Raw genomic sequence first — 16776 nt, forward strand, 5'->3', positions numbered from 1 at the left:
CGCTTTGCAGACCTCCTGAAGAACATGGGCAGAATTCACAGGATATTATGGTGCCCTTGTATCATGCCAACAGCTGCAGAAACATTCATGCTTGTACATCTAGCATTCTTTAGTATTAATAACGGCTCCTCTTTTGATGTCAGGGGTGGGCACAGAAGCCATAGTTTCAACAAAGAAGTGTTGCTCACCTGAAAGGTTCCTGCATGATCTTCTTCTTTGTCTCCCTCTTTGCCCTCCTTCAGAGCAATGAGTGTGAATCCACGGAAATAGGCTGGAGGGGCAGCAAAAAGTGTTACTGTGGAAGGGAGAAGAGAATGAAAAATTAGCTGATTGTGAAGTCAACAGCATGTTTCAGTTTATTGTACAGCTTGGTCTAAATGCGTGTCTTAATTTGGTGCTAATGAAAAAGCTAAAGATTAATAGAATAAAGACAAGCAGAGTACAGGAAATTGCTGTTATTTACAATCCATAGATTTTCTTGAAAATAGACTGTCAATGTGCTAAATTCTTGAGGGAATTTTGCTGCAGAGATGTACAATAAACTCTTTCATATCCAGAATCCTTGGGACCGGGAGTTGCTGGATATTCAAATATTCTGGATAATAGAGATTATACCTAACAATGCATAACACTGAAAAAAACCAAGATTAGATATTAAGAAACAAACAAAAAATGTATGCAGAGTACTTTACTAACCAACAACGGTGGTATTGTACACTGTAAACTTATAGGCGATGGTTACACTGACCCAAACTGCCAGCAGCAGTAGGCAAATATAAGATTTTGAAAATGCAAATAGATGCTCCTTTGCATATTTACTCCGTGGCTGAGGCTACTAGAAAAAAATCAGGTATAAGAGGCTGATGAGAAAGAGGGGATGTCGCCAGCAGAACCACATTAATACTGCTTTTTTTCTGTGCGCAGCTGCCTCTGCTGGCAAGCAAATATGCAAATAGACACCCATTTGCATTTTTGAGGCTGCCTATTTGCATACTGCTGCCAGCCATTTGGGTCAGTGTAACCTTAGTCATACTGTATTTACTTTCACTATACTGTACTTATTGAAAATATAATTTAAATTTACTTACAGTTAAAATTATGGTTACCTGAGAGTTCTGGATGATAGACTGTCCGATATGAAAGAGTTTACTGTACCTACTAGGGCTTATTCTCCCCCTTCTCAGACTCTGTTGAGCAGGGATCTGGCCCAAGACATATACAAAGTTTCCTTCATTTTTATATATAAAATATAAACACAAAAATAAAAAAATAATTAAAAATAAAAAAAAAACCCTGTCAAATCTGAGTCCAACTTAGCCAAAAAGGCCTTATCTACCAGTCAAGGAATCTACTTCTTGACTGCCTGTGCCCTGGGGATGAACAAGCCACAAGCATAATTTGCCATCATAACTGACCCTTAGTTATGTTCTGCCAGATGTGGATTAACAGAGTACAGTGCATTTTAATGAAATCCCACAAGCCTCCTTACTGATGCCCCACTCTGCTCAGAAATGCCCCCAAGGAACAGGTGTCTGTGGAGGTGACTGTGTGATACAGAACTGACTACTCCGATTTCACAGTCACTGGAGATTCCCCTATACTGGTAAGATTGACCAACTCTCTCGTTACTCCAGCATTTTTTGTATTCTCTTCCATTCTACTTCATCAATCTTTTACCTGACAGCCTTCCAGCAGTTCCTTATGGAAAGTGACCAATATCTCTCTGTGTTTTTATGCTCCCAGTGCAGATCAAAGTGGACAGAATTGAGGGGTCAGATTGTAGCTCAATAACTCAAATTCCTTTCTAACTTTTTCCAAACTTCCCAGAAAAACTCTACACTGGAATGAGAAAGAGTTATGGAAAATTGCATTGAAATTGGTTTTTGTAGGGGGAAAAGTAAAGGTGTTTGAAAATTGGGCTTACACCATGAAAGTAGTTTTAACTTTGACTATGAAGCAGAATGTCCTTTCATAATCTATCTTCACACCCTCAAACTCTGGTTGGTACCATAAAGACTGAGGAAAACATGCCTGCTTTTTTGTGAACAATTCCTACTACCAACAACATTGTATAGGAGAAAACTCATGGTAGAATCCCTTTGATAAATAGAAACCATTGACAGTTGAAATGAACGTCTGACAGTGATAGGTAAATTTTAAAAGATTTTTATGCTAGAATTTGTTCAACATTCAAAAAGCATAGTTGCTGATCTGGACACAGTTTGCTCTCTTGATTGGGAAATTAGTTTGCAAGAGTGGTTCTCAATTATATTTGTGGGATGCAAATGCATTTCTCTTTTTATGTTACGTGGGCCACATCCACATTATACATACACACACTACCTTAAGGTTCTGTAGATGTCATACGGGCCACAGCTGTGCGCTGACTGAGCCAAAAGTGGCAATGAGTTCAGAACTCCCTAATCTATAAACGATCTAAGGACGGTATTTATAAGATGATTGCTAGCACTACTTAGTATAGTTAGATCAGAAAAAAAAAGTTAAGATAAATACTTTGATTTCTGGGAATAGTTGATCAATCAGAGAATCCTCAATCTAGGGGCAGGGGGTATGTCAACTCATTCTGATATTTGCCTAGCTTTACAACAGGCTACATGAAAAGCATTGGCAAAGTCAGTACAAATTGAATTTCACATAGACAATGGGTTGTTTATACTGACTTAATATACTACATTCAGTGTTTCTCAACTGGGGGATGACGACGATGACAATTTATATATATAATTGTATGATAAAAAAGAGAAAGTCAGAATTTTTTTCAGTAAGCATGCTTTGACCTGTTTGCTTTTTATGTCTGATTTTGTAAATTAGTAGTTTTTAATGGGAGATAAAACTTAGAGTACGCAAGACAAATCAGACTCCAGACAGGCAGTATGATAGTCTGGTCCAATTGAGAACCACCGAAACAGAGAAACTAATTTGCAAATACCTCAAGCTGTATCTACGTGTGCCCCTTCCTTTTGGAGGGGGCACGCTAATGAGGTGCTGACATGACTACACAGCACCTCATTAGCGTAATGGTGGCCACACGATTCGAAAGTGCCACTTTCGGAACACATGCTGCTCATGTAGACAGGAGCCTTCCAAAAGGACCCCCTGACTTCAAAAGCACCTTCTTCTTATTTGGTTTTAGGAAATAGGGGCTTCTGAAGTCAGGGGGTCCTTTCAAAAGGTCCCTGTCTACAAGGACCGTGTGAATTCTGAAAGTGGCACTTTCGAAACACGTGTGGCCACCACTATGCTCATAAGGCACTGCATATTTATCTCAGCACCTTATTAGCATCTTCTGAAGTGCCTCATTAACATGTCCCCTCCAAAAGGAGGGGGCACATGTAGACGCAGCTTCAGTGAATATAAGTGCAGCATTTCGTGCCCTATGATTTATGCATTTATTGTTTTTATTCAGAGAAGGGCAGAATATTGATCAACAGATTAGATATTACAGAAAGAATCATGACTTTTGGCATTATTTGGTATTCAGTTAATAGAACATCATTATCAGACTGCAAGCTCTTTGGAGCAGGGACTGTATTTTCATTAGATGTATGTAAAAATGCCTATTACAATGTGCTCTCAATCTTTGACTGGGCCTTCAGGCATTATGCTAATCATAATCACAATCATATTCCTTTGTGAGTGCAGAAGGCCAAAGGATGTGGGGGTGGGGGAACTGACAGAATTTTGCAGCTCTAAATGATGGACTTAAATGAAACTCTAGGACCATATTCTTACATGGAGTAAACAGATGTAGCACTACCAAAGTCAATGACATTCAGCCATTCACTCTTCCTGAGGAACTGATCCTTAGAATGTAATTCCCACAAAAGTTACTGATGCATAGTAAACTTTCCCATGGATTAATCACATTTCAAGACTAATATGAATGCACCTTAAATACACATTTATATCACAATATCTAAGTGACTGTGAATTTAATAGAAAAAATCTGATTGTGGGCTGACCCTGGGCATAGGTAATATATACAAAATTCATTATGCCCTTCAAAAAGCACATTTTCCACATCTGAAACCGTATTGTGAAATTTATTTTAACTTACATGCAGGCATTATCTAGAATCCTGTGGATCTCATGCACAGTTTTCATTTCTCTTTAGATATTGGAAATGAGAATTCGAGAATGGGGCAAGATTTGAGTGATAAGCATTATGACAAACTGTGATGTGCACATCACTACTTGTAGAATGATTGCCTCTACATTTTCAATGTGATTCTTTACAGACATTAGTTTTACACTGTACCACTTATGCTAGTCAACCTGTTCCACATAAAGACCATTCCTTTCATAAGTTTATAACTTGATACATTAGTGAGAAAGAGATTTCTCAAAATACAGAGCACATGCAATCAAGACCAAGCTAACATCCTTTCATTTTTTGTTTCTGATTGGTGATAACTTTCTAGTTACATTAATCTTCTTCACAAAGCCCATTCGCTATTTTTGTTTCAGGTTTTTCCGGCACCAAAAAAGTAGGAGAAGTGAAGTTGTTAGGGAACGCTGATTTTGTACCCCACCACTCAAAGAATAAAAGAAATATACCTGTATGCACATAATGACCATGGTCCCAGTGCAAGCAAGGTGTTAAATCTATCCTTGTTCAAGGTAGAATTTAAACATGTATTTTAGCATTGTCCTGAATAGGGTTGCATTCCTGATTCAGCATCTGTATGTCATACACTTGCACTTACTGCATAAACAAGCATAACATACAAGAAGTCCTGTGGCACCTTATAGACTAACAGATATTTTGGAGCGTAAGCTTTTGTGGGCAAAGACCCGCTTCATCAGATGCATGCATACAACATACTCATGCATCTGATGAAGTAGGTCTGTGATCATGAAAGCTTATGCGCCAAAATATCTGTTAGTCTATAAGGTGCCACAGGACTTTTTGTTGTTCTCGAAGATACAGACTAACATGGCTACCTCTCTGATACTTGTCAAGCATAACACAGTTAATATCTACAGCAATAATAAAACATCTACCACATTTTATATTCTATATAAATAATCATAGAATCATAGAACACTAGGACTGGAAGGGACCTCAAGAGGCCATCAAGTCCAGTCCCCTGCTCCAATGGCAGGACCAAGTACTATCTAAACCATCCCTGATAGACATCTATCTAACCTGTTCTTAAATATCTCCAGCGATGGAGATTCCACAACCTCCCTTGGCAATTTATTCCACTGTTTGACCGCCCTGACAGTTAGGAACTTTTTCCTAATGTCCAACCTAAACCTCCCTTGCTGTAGTTTAAGCCCGTTGCCTCTTGTTCTATCCTCAGAGGCCAAGAAGAACAAGTTCTCTCCTTCCTTCTTATGACTCCCTTTTAGATACCTGAAAATCGCTGTCATGTCTCCCCTCAATCTTCTCTTTTCCAAACTAAACAAGCCCAATTCTTTCAACCTTTTTTCATAGGTCGCATTCTCTAGACCTTTAATCATTCTTGTCACTCTTTTCTGGACCCTCTCTAGTTTCTCCACATCTTTTTTTGAACTGTGGTGCCCAGAACTGGACACATTACTCCAGCTGAGGCCGAACCAGTGCAGAGTAGAGTGGAAGAATAACTTCTCATGTCTTGTTCACAACACACCTGTTAATGCATCCCAGAATCATGTTTGCTTTTTTTGCAACAGCATCACACTGTTGACTCATATTTAGCTTGTGGTCCACTATAATCCCTAGATCCCTTTCTGCTATAGTTGTTCCTAGACAGTCTCTCCCCATTCCGCATGTGTGAAACTGATTGTTCCTTCCCAAGTGGAGCACTTTGCATTTGTCCTTATTAAACTTCATTCTGTTTACCTCAGACCATTTCTCCAATCTATCCAGATCATTTTGAATTTTGACCCTATCCTCCAAAGCAGTTGCAACCCCTCCCAACTTGGTATCATCTGCAAACTTAATAAGCGTACTTTCTATGCCAATATCTAAATCATTGATGAAGACATTGAACAGAACCGATCCTAACACACACCCCTGCGGAACCCCACTTGTTATACTTTTCCAGCAGCATTGGGAACCATTAAGAACTACTCTCTGGGTACGGTTATGTAACCTGTTATGCACCCACCTTATAGTAGCCTCATCTAAATTGTATTTGCATAGTTTTTTTATAAGAATATCATGAGAGACCATATTAAATGCTTTACTAAAGCCTACGTATATCACATCTACCGCTTCTTCCCTGTCCACAAGGCTCGTTACCCTATCAAAGAAAGCTATCAGATTAGTTTGACAAGATTTATTCTTTACAAACCCATGCTGGCTGTTTCCTATTACCTTACCACCTTCCAAATAATAAGAATCAACATTTTTTCCCACTGTGAAATCGGCATTTGTCACAGTTTTCAGGCTGCTGACAGGAGCCTCCTACTGTGTTAACTCTGAACAATCCTTCACATGCCCCCATTTGCTACATAAAGGCTCCTGAGATACCAGTCAAGTAACATAGGCTGCATCTACACTATGAGAAAAAATTGATTTTATTACAATCCATTTCTTAATGGTGGGTTTTAACCATTTGATTTTGAGCATCTTCACCTTCCCAAGTGCTCCCCACAAAATTGACTTACTGCTGCCACACACAAGTAGCTTAAATCGAGCTTAAATCAAGTGCTACAGCAGTGTATTGTGGGAAGCTATCCCAACCTATGCCACAGTTCCCTAAGCCCTGTTGCATTCTGGCCCCACAAGTAGATGTGGGTTTATGATGCCATCTTCCCACACTTCATTCCCCTTTTTCCCCTGCCATGTCAAGTATGTTTAAGTAGACATGGGTGCTACACTGAAACAGGTTGCCTAGGCTTTATTTTGGGCTTGGATATTGATTTACGCCTCCTGGGAAAGTAGATATGGGTGCTACACTGAAACTCAAATGAATCGTCATTAATGGCTCGGGACAGCTGAAAGACATTACAGTTTTGACAACCATGAAAATTGTGACCGTCCATGGAGGCCCTTTCAGCAACTTGTGTCTGGATTTAGGCCCCCTACCAAAGACGACCCTTCTGTCTAAGCAGACGTGGTTGTTACACTGAAACTCGAATGATTCATCCGACTAAACTACCCCAGACTACAGCCAGGTTTGGACCTGGAAAAGAAGACCCTAAGGACAAGAATATTCCCTGCTGCAAGTCTTGCTTCGACAACTGTGGTAATTGCATAACTAATACATTGCCTTTATTGAAACATGCATGGCTCAGGGTGGCTAAAAGACCCCCGGCCAAAGCCAGCCCCTGAAATCTTGACTTCTGAGAAAGATGTCCCCCCAGGCAGCTAAAAGACCCCCGGCTGCAGCCAGCCTGTGAAAATCATAACCACCGGGGGAGGCGTTCCCCAAGTGGCTAAACGACCCCTGGCTACAGCCAGCCCCTGCAAATCATGACCCTCACTGCACGCAAGCTGCCTGGCCCCTTGCACAGCACGTCCTTTTATTGGTTCAGTGTCCAACCACATGATGCTGCTGAGGGTGGGAATATGCCAGACTGTGTGGCGCCTCCGGAGGAAGGGAAGGGAGGGAATATGGGGGTCAGGAGAGCATGTAAACAGCTGAAAAGATTGTCATACTACCAGACAAGCATGACCCCCCACCCACAACTCACCTGACACATGGCATGGGGGGGGCAGTGGCTGGCACCAGGCAACACAGAAGAGGCAACTAGCAGAGGTATACACAGAACCACAGACGCATTACTAGCAAAGAAAATGAGAGAAGATTTTTCAGCCTCTCATGACCCCACAGCCACGGGCCTGCAGGTGCTGAATTGTAATGGTCTTCCCGTTGCTTAATTCCTCCGCACTTGAGAGCAGTGGAGATGTAAAAGGCCAGAGCGGAGACCTGTGGTGAATTGTACGGCACATATGGGACATGTCTGGAGGCTAATAAATTCAATTTAAAGACATGGTGCTTCCTCACTACCCTTCATTTGGAATTTTAAATTTGAACTGAACGCTACACCTGTCAGGTTACTATGATTTTAGGATTTCGATATCATGTCTATTTTAGAGGTCCATAAATTGGGCTAATGGAATTTACAATGAGGACAGGCACTTGGAAAAATTGGGCTAACTGACTTAAAATCGATTTTATCTCATAGTGTAGATGCAGCCATAGCCCGCCTGTACTTGGATGGGATGGACCCTTGGCTTCCCATCCCTAATCCCTTTTGCAAGTCCTCTGATTCCTTGCCACAGGGGGTAGAGAGTAATTGTATTCCCCATCTAATCAGCTTGCCTTGGCACTTACCACACTTTTTATCTGGCTGGTATGCCAGTGTCGTTGCTCTTCGTAAGCATGGGGGAGAGGAGGGTGCTTGTAAACAGCCTTGGGGGAGGGCTGTTCTCCTGAAGGCCTCTCAGAAATTACATTTGGGAGCTGCAGAGCCATCATCTGCTCTCTCCCAGAGCTGCTCAGCAGCCGCTGGAAAATTTCTGCTCTTAAGCTTTTATTCCTGCCTCCTGGATGGGGCCTAAGGGGTGGGACAGGCATTGCAATTGCAGCTGTTTAACCCTTCCTCATCAGAGTGGGGCTCACAAAACAGGTCATAGGTCTAGATCCAAAGTCTGGTAAAGGCAGTACAAAGTCTTTACATCAGTCCCTGAAGCGGAGTTTTACCATTGACATGAATGAGGCCTTGAGCTCACCCTTAGTATCAGCAATGCCAACTATCTGGGTGCTCCGAGGCTGGAGCTGGTGCTTACACCCACCAGCAGCCACCTCACTCCCCTCCCAGCACCTCCAACCCAGTGGTGGCCTTGGTGATTGACTCCACCTCCATGTGCCTCCTTCTCACTAGAACTCAGATGCTTCATAGGGTACAGAAGGGACGGGTACGGGGTGCACACAGGGAAGGGCCCAGAAAGAAGCAGGAAAGAGAGAGAGAGTGGGGGTGGGGACTTAGGAGAAGGGGTCAGATCAGGCAGTGCCTGGGGCAGAGCAGGGGGCTGAGTGTCCTCCATCACCCAAAGAAGTTGGTGCCTATAGATAGAGTGAAAAGTTCCACCTACTGTCTTGTTGCTGTCACCAAATTCTAAACAAGGAGTCCAGATCTAAGCGAGAAAGTAGTTCAGGCTTTATGGACATCTCAGTCCTTGAGTCAGCTCCTTTCTCCAGTCTAAGGAGATTGGCAGTGTGTGTCACCTGTCGCGGCTCACTGATGATGACACCACAGCACTGAAAAAATGAACTAAGATCTCATGATCAGTTTCAGATAGGACACTGGGTTATCAAAAATCACAATATTTGATGCTTTTCTTAAAAATGCTTTCTTGAAAAAGTAAATAAAATGCACAACAAATTTATTCCTGTTTGTTAAGCTGCTGATACATGGAGGTCCGTATTATGATATTTGGCTTTGGTTATACTAAGCCGTAAACTGGTAGCTTTTTGGATACTTCTGTGTTGTGCTACATTGAGCACAGAAATGAAGGAGCTGAAGTATTTCTGTCCTATTGTCAGTTGTCTGAGCTATCCAGTTTGCTAAGGTAACACTGCTTTAAAGGATTTGATTTGAAGACTTGTGGAATAAAAGGGTTTGCTAGGGTAACTTGCATGCACATTATATTACTATTGCTCCTAACATACTTGTTTCTTTATATAATGTTGTGACGGAGATTCTGTATCAGAGTTCAGTAGCATTTCACACAAGAGATGGTGGTGTCATTACTTGATATTGAGTCACAAGATAAGGGCCCTTTCTTGAGCTAAATTATAACACAGCTTCTATGTATATTATTTTGTATGCCATTTGGGGGTGATTATTAATTTACAGGCAGATTAAATTGTTGTTTGAAAGTAACAGACCAAAGAAAAGACTGTATCTCTCAGAGTGATATTCAACCTAAGCTAAAAGATTTTGGGGGAGATAAATGCCAGAGGTTCATTTAGCTCATTTCCACTCTTTTTAACCAAACCCTAATCCCTTTACAAGGATATGCACTCCACTCCCTGCTACACATGTGCCTCCACTACCTACTACATATGATGCAATCAGAACTGCATGGTAGAATTTTTAATGCACTTGGCTGTAGGCAAAGAAGCCACATTGTAACTCTCTCATTTAAATTAACAAAAAATTGGTTATATTTTGCATAAGTGCAGATAGAAGACATTTTAGCTGCAGGAACTGTTTACTACCCTGATAATGACGCCTGTTAAAATGCTGAGGTAGATATATGGGAAGCAGCCGATTCTGTGTAGAACAGAAATTGTTTATAAATTCCAAAAAACTGCATGTTTGTGCGGCAGAGAAACACACAGACATAGAGGGATCCAATATTACTCAAGAGGAAAGCACTTGGGAAACCACTGCAAATGGAGCACACAATATTTATGTGAACTGGTCCTTGAACATTTTTTATTCCTTAGAGAAGGTGAGCAGACCTGCAAGTGAAAATTCCATTAGCCACAGAAACAGCATCTAAATGGAAGGAGCATTTGAATAGATTGTAATAGTCTTCTCCTTGTTTCCTTCAATAGCATCACAATTTCAGCTTTTTCAGGAGAGAATAACTTGTATTTCCTATACTCATGTGAAACATCCATCTTACAGACTATTTTTAACAATTTTTAAAGTACATATTTATCGGAATAGAACCTACTCTCTCATCATATAAAATAAAGTTCTGCAGTTTCTTAAGTGAGATAAAGCCTCTCCAGGATTAATAAAGCAAACAGGTTGGGTCTGATTAAGGTCAGTTACTGTTTCTGAGAATTTATTATCCAGAATATTTTTCAAGTTTTAGTCCCTGTTTGATTACATACAAGGAGGCCCAATCATGCTCTTTGAGAGCAATGGAAATTGTGCCCTTGATTTCAGAGGGGAAAAACCAGACCTATCGCAGCCTAAGTTTTCTAACAGGCACAACAGTTCTGTGCATCCGGGCCTGCATTTGTGGAGGCCCAAATTTCTTGGTCAAGCTATATAGTCAAGGTCCAGACTCCAGAGTAGCATTTTTCACAGAGCTGTGACAAAAACAGGTAAATAAAAAAAGGTTTGTTTTGTTCAAAAAAGTGTCTGGAGGCCTGGATTTGTCCTGTGACAAATCCTGGATTTGTCTACTCCAGACCTAAACTTGAGGGCCACACAGTGATCTGTACAATGTCATCTCATGGGAGCCAGAGGAATAGACTGTGTACACTAGGAACAGCAGTTCCTCCACTACTGCCATTAGGAGAGGGAACAGGAATGCTGTGACACCTGATTAATATGGCATTACAGCAATTATACTGGGAGACCCTGTCAGCCAGACAATCTCAGCTGCGGGAAAGCCAATGAGCCCTTGGCCATGCTTCTTTCTTGTCAGCCAGGGAGAGGCAGAGAGGTGGAGAAGAGGGACTCTACAGCCCTCACAGCTGCCTCACCTCTAGGTGGCTAGGGGAGAAGGCAGGCATTTATTCCTAGTAATGCCTCTTTGCGAAGCAGAGACATCCGCATGCTGAACTCAAGCTTTTTGCGTATTCTAGGAGGAGGGAGTAATCCCATAACCACAACCTTCAGCTGCTTCTGTCACAATAAGCATGTTTCTGAGGCCACCCTGGATCACAGGGCCCTCTGATGACGTGCTTCCCACTGGTTCCAGACCTATGAGCCACCCTCAACTGCATCTCCATGAGCAGCGGAGCCCTATGAGAAGGCCTCTGGCTGTCCAGTAGAGGGCTCACTGTCCCTATCCAGCCACTCAGAACACTCCTTAGGGGTAGCAAGTAAGACTCCTCCACCTAGAAAAGTCCTCTGACTGCCTCCCTCTGGGCAAATGGATCCTACTCTCCCACCCAACAACAAGCAATACCAGTAGAGTAGAGAAAAGGAAGGCCCTAAGTCTTCTTAAAGATGTATGACTGCTATGATCTGGGGTCTTCTAGTCCCTGCTGCACTGGAACAGCAACAGTAGTTCCCACTACCACAGCTTCAGACTTGTGCGTGACCCCCTCCATCAACAACTCAAACAGGCATGGATCAGAAAGGGTCAGGGTTACTGGAGCCCCCAGGGAGCCCCGGGTCACTTTAAATCAGCCCTGGACCCAGGGTAACAGACTTTGATTAATTTTGGCTCTGCCTCAACTCAGGTTCCCAGAATCTTCTACAACATTGTTTCTTGTTCTCTGGTAGCTTACAAAACCAGCTTGTCCTTAATGTCCCAGCTTTTCTCATCACCTACAGTTCCTTCCCTTTGTGTTATACAGAAGGGTATTTCTAATTTCCCAGTGGAATCTCCTTTGAAAATGAGCTCAGTAGCCAAGTGTTACAACTTTGGTATGTCGTCACCACATTATATATGAAACAAGTTACATTAACTCTTGCTGGAGCGGATAAGTATAGGTATAAGAACACTTAGGTATCTTCCACCCACACTTCAGCAAAGCATTCCTGTAAAACTGCTAGCTAAAATTTAGGCATTATCTGAATAGTATAATCTTAAATGTCACAAGCATGTGTACTTCACTGAACTTCTAACGTCACAGTATATAACTCGTTGTGCACAAGAACCTGAGAGCTAATCATGAAAAAGTAATGTAAAAGTGTTAAACGGATTATTCTGATAATTGACCTGTAGTGCCACCAGGACAGATCCTAATCTGACAGGCAATATAAAGTCCTGCAAACTCAAGCAAACAAGTCAAATGCCTGTTAACTCATGGAAAAAGTGTTTCTTCAAACCTTGTTACAAATTACGTACAGTGCCTGAGTTTCTCTAGCTGAAGAAAAACCACACGCTGTACAGTAATAGCCTGATGCTTTCAACAGATGAATCACTGCTTCACATGTCCCCTCTAAACATTTAAGTCTAATGATTACATTCTTACGAGACTTGAACTAAGACTGCTGTGTTCATCCAGCATGAGAGAATTGCTCTCCATACTGAATCTAACTGAAGGAAGAAGGACAGAGAACCAGTACTTTGAAAAAAAAATTGCTCTCCCCAAAAGATGGTTTCATTGATACACTATTTATTGGTCTGTAATAAGACATCAGATGTCTAACTAAACATTCAGTTTCTTTTCACAGGAGTATTTTAAACGTGACATCAACCATGCACATGAAGGATGCTTATTTCCAAACCAACCTTCTCAGGCTGAAAAAGTGACTTGAAAGGGCTTTCACCTGTTAATTATACAAAAATGCTAAGCTGTGTTTCAGAAGTTCGTTTCCAGCATTACATGTACAGTGTTTGGCACAGAAGGCATTCCTAGGACACTTATCTCCAGCGGTCATTAGCACCATCTCTCTCTCTCCTGCTTGAACCATCTGTTCCTGTCCCCAGCAAAAACGCGGGGGAGGGTGGGGGAAGTGGGACAAGGGAAAGAGAAATAAATCTAAGTGGCAAAACTGGGAAGTCAGCAGCCTCCTGCATCAGCTGGCCCTTATGCCAATTCATGAAATTAATACTCCCTTCTGAGGGCAAGCACAATTAGTACCCAGTTTATTACCCTACTTGCTGACTGGTGTACAAGCAGTGTGCTCCACGGCTGGGGGCTGAGGAAATCAGGGTAACACAAGGGGGCGTCTATAGAAGAGGTCTTGCTGTCTTAACACTCCACAGCAGCAGGAAACCCCCCTGGGCGCCGGAGGAAATCTTAGGGGTGAAACGTTACTCCGCGATACAACTCTCACGCTGGCTTGCTGGGGAAGCCCCCCCCGTGCAAGAGGTGCGCGGGAGGCCCTCGCGCTGTTTCCGCGCGCGAGAGGGCAGGGCCGGTCAGTCCCCCTGCCCCTGCCCCTGCCCCTGCCCCGCGGCGCTACCCTAGGCGGTAAGGCCAGAACTGCAAAGACTCACCCCTGTAGCTGATTCCGGGCTTGTAAAATTCAGGCTCGCCTTCTACTCGCAGGCTGAACTCGTTGTAGCCCTCTCTCCTGGTGCCTTGGGCTCGCAGAATCCGGCTGCAGTAGCCCTCGGATTTCGCGGCTCTCTCCAAGGTCTCGTCCGAGAAAGTCAGCGCCGCTAAGGGGCAAGTCAGAGCCAGGAGGTGCAGAGCGAAGGGCGCCCGCCGAGGTCCCATCCTCCGGGCGCCCGACAACTTTTCGCGCCGCGGCGGGTCACTCCAGGAGCAGGTTGGGAGGGACGGCTGGGCAACAGCCACCTCCTCTCGGGGGAGAACGAGCCCGCCGCCTCCGAGCGCCCGCAGCCGGAGCCCGTGTCACCCCGCGGGCTCTCCCCCGCATGGGGAGCGCGAGCGAGGAGGGAGGGAGGGAGAGCAGGCGGCGGGCGCGCGTGTGTGTGTGGGGCGGGGGGCGGGGGGTGGAGGCAGCGCGGGCTGATCTTGCCCAGATCCCGAAGCGAAGCGCTGGTTTGTGTCAGAGCTGGCAGCGATTAGCCGCGCGGCGGTGTTTACTTAGCGGAGCTGCCTTCGCCGCGCACGGGCAACGCGGCTGTCTCCAAGACAGCCAGGGGCGGGGGTGGGGCGCTTCAGCCGGGTGGACGGAGCCAACAAACGTGAAATTAATCACCCGCAGTCCGGCCCCCGCCTGGAGTCACTGGAGGGATAAATAAAAAAGCTCGAAGAATTCCCTGATCTCTCCCCTGCCCCCCCCCCTTTCTTCCCACCCCAGATACCGCAAACACTTCCCGAGCCCGGGGCAGACGGGCCCTGACCGCCCCACGCTCCCTGGGAACGTGAAAAGCCCAGGGGCCTTGAGCTGCAGGGGAAGTGCAAACTTTAGCACCACCGCTGGTGGGAGCCGGGGGAGGGGATGGGTATGCCAGGAGCAGCTGATTCATTCCCACAGCCCAGTCTCAGCCTGCTACGCTCTCTTTTATACACACGCACTCTGCGCCCCTCGGCCTTGAAGTCCCATTTTGCCAACAGAGGGGCTCCTGTAATAGATAAAGTGGGTCTTTGTCCAGGAAAGCTCATGCTCCAAAACACCAGTTAGTCTATAAGGTGCCACAGGACTTCTTGTTATCCACGCTGGAACTCCCTCCACCCCACCCTGCTTGTTTCAGGATTTACTGAGGGCTGAAATTAGCTTCATAGGAGTGATGTGGGCAAAGATTTGCCAGGACTTGTCTCCTCTGAGCTAACTGCTTCACAGAGCTACAGGTGGGGACGGTACAGGCCAGGCCCAAGGACAGCACAGAGCCTGAATAAAGATTCTATGCATGCAGAACTGAGGCACAATATGCACATTTCACAGGTGGAAATGAAGTGCCGGTGAACTTACCCAAGCTCACATTACAAGTCAGTGGCAGCAAGGGGAAGTTAACCTCTGCTCCTGAGTCACAGCCATGTGCCTCAACTATCCCTCCACAGGAAAAATGCAAAGCCACCGTGAGTCATGTCATGTCTCTGAATCCTCCTGATGCCCTGCATTGCATAGGGCACAAACAAGGCTCTGCCATCCCAGTCTCTCCTGGCACAACTTCTTTGGAATGCAGTGAGTGAGCAAGATGGTGGCAGGATCAACAAGTGATATGCTGTGGGGCAATGTCTTGTCTAAATGGGTTTGTCCAATGTGGCCAAAGAGCCCTAATACCGACTTTCCAGTATAGCAAGGGTGATGTGGTTGGTGCCAGATCTCAGATAGTCATTTCATTCACTGGGAAGTAAAGGATAACCTGTAAAAAGCATTTTTTAGATGGCGTCTCTTCTCTTCCCTCCTGTAAACACTCCTTACAGGATCCTTTGTTTATCACAAGAGGTGAGGAGGTTCTTCATCTGATTTCAGTTTACAGTATTGTTCAGAAGGAGATTTTACTTTGGGGATAATCCCAGATAAGTACTCTGCATAGAATATTGGACAGCTACGTGAGTAACTGTTGGGACTTCAGGCTAGCGGGTTCAAACTGGAAGCAGGGACCCAGGAAAATTAAGACCACTGCTGGAGAGTACCGTATCTAGTTCTTGGCACCACACTTGGGGGAAAATGTAGACTAACTGGAAACAACCCAGTGGAGACCAGCAGATGTGATTAAAGGTTGAGAAAAGGCAAGACTGGATGAAAGAGGCTGAGAGGGGACATGAGAACAGTGAAGTACTTAAATATTTGTTATGAATAGGAGGGCACTCAATTGTTCTCCTGAAACTTTGGTAGGACAGGACAGAATTGGCTTCAATTGTGGAAAGGAAGTTTTAGAATGGATATAAGGAAAGGCTTTCTAAATGTAAGACGAGTATTAGAGGGGTAGCTGTGTTAGTCTGTGTCTGCAAAAATGAGAAGTCCTGGGGCACCTTGCAGACTAACCGATTGATTGGAGGATAAGCTTTCAAGGTCATCAGATGCAACTGACAGCATAGGTCTTTGCCCCTGAAAGCTTATGCTCCAATCAATCGGTTAGTCTATAAGGTGCCCCAGGACTTCTCGTTCTAACTGTAAGAGTAGTAAAGCACTGGAACAAATTACTGAAGGAAGGTGTGGAATGTCTGTTGTTGGAGGTTTCTAAGAACAGGTTAGACAAATACCTGTCAGGGTTGGTCCCTAGAAGCAGGGGTCACAGACTTTGCATGGCCAATGGTTAATGTGTGGGTGTGGGGAGCTCCAGAGCCACACTCTTGGAAGGGTCAGAGCCTCATGAGGAAGGGGCAGAGCTGGATGCAGCCAACTCTCAGCACTGTCCAGAGGACACGGTGCCCACATTCCCTTGAGAGCTACCCAGCACAATTTAAGGAGACAGAGGCAATTTAAAGAGCCAGGGGCTCTGACCACAGCTGCTCCTGAGGTAATAGCAGCCTGGGCCCCAGGGCAGCTGCTCCCTTTTCCCACCCCACTTCCATCAGCGGGTCTGGTCTGTAG

At 44.3% G+C, this 16776-nt stretch overlaps 1 protein-coding gene across 1 annotated transcript in view; it reads right to left on the minus strand.

Annotated features, from left to right (window-relative positions):
• SPON1 (spondin 1) overlaps positions 1–14262 on the minus strand; it is a 361777-nt gene extending 347515 nt beyond the window's left edge. Inside the window, exons 1-2 of the mRNA XM_074997622.1 lie at positions 13823–14262; positions 189–295 (exon numbers count right to left, since the gene is read on the minus strand). Of these exons, the coding sequence (XP_074853723.1) occupies positions 189–295; positions 13823–14045 (330 nt within the window). The 5' untranslated portion in view covers positions 14046–14262. The remainder of the gene's footprint in view (positions 1–188; positions 296–13822) is intronic.
• Between the last annotated feature and the right edge of the window lie 2514 nt (positions 14263–16776).

This window comes from Carettochelys insculpta, chromosome 6 (genome assembly GCF_033958435.1).
Source record: "Carettochelys insculpta isolate YL-2023 chromosome 6, ASM3395843v1, whole genome shotgun sequence".
Lineage (NCBI taxonomy): Eukaryota > Metazoa > Chordata > Testudines > Carettochelyidae > Carettochelys > Carettochelys insculpta.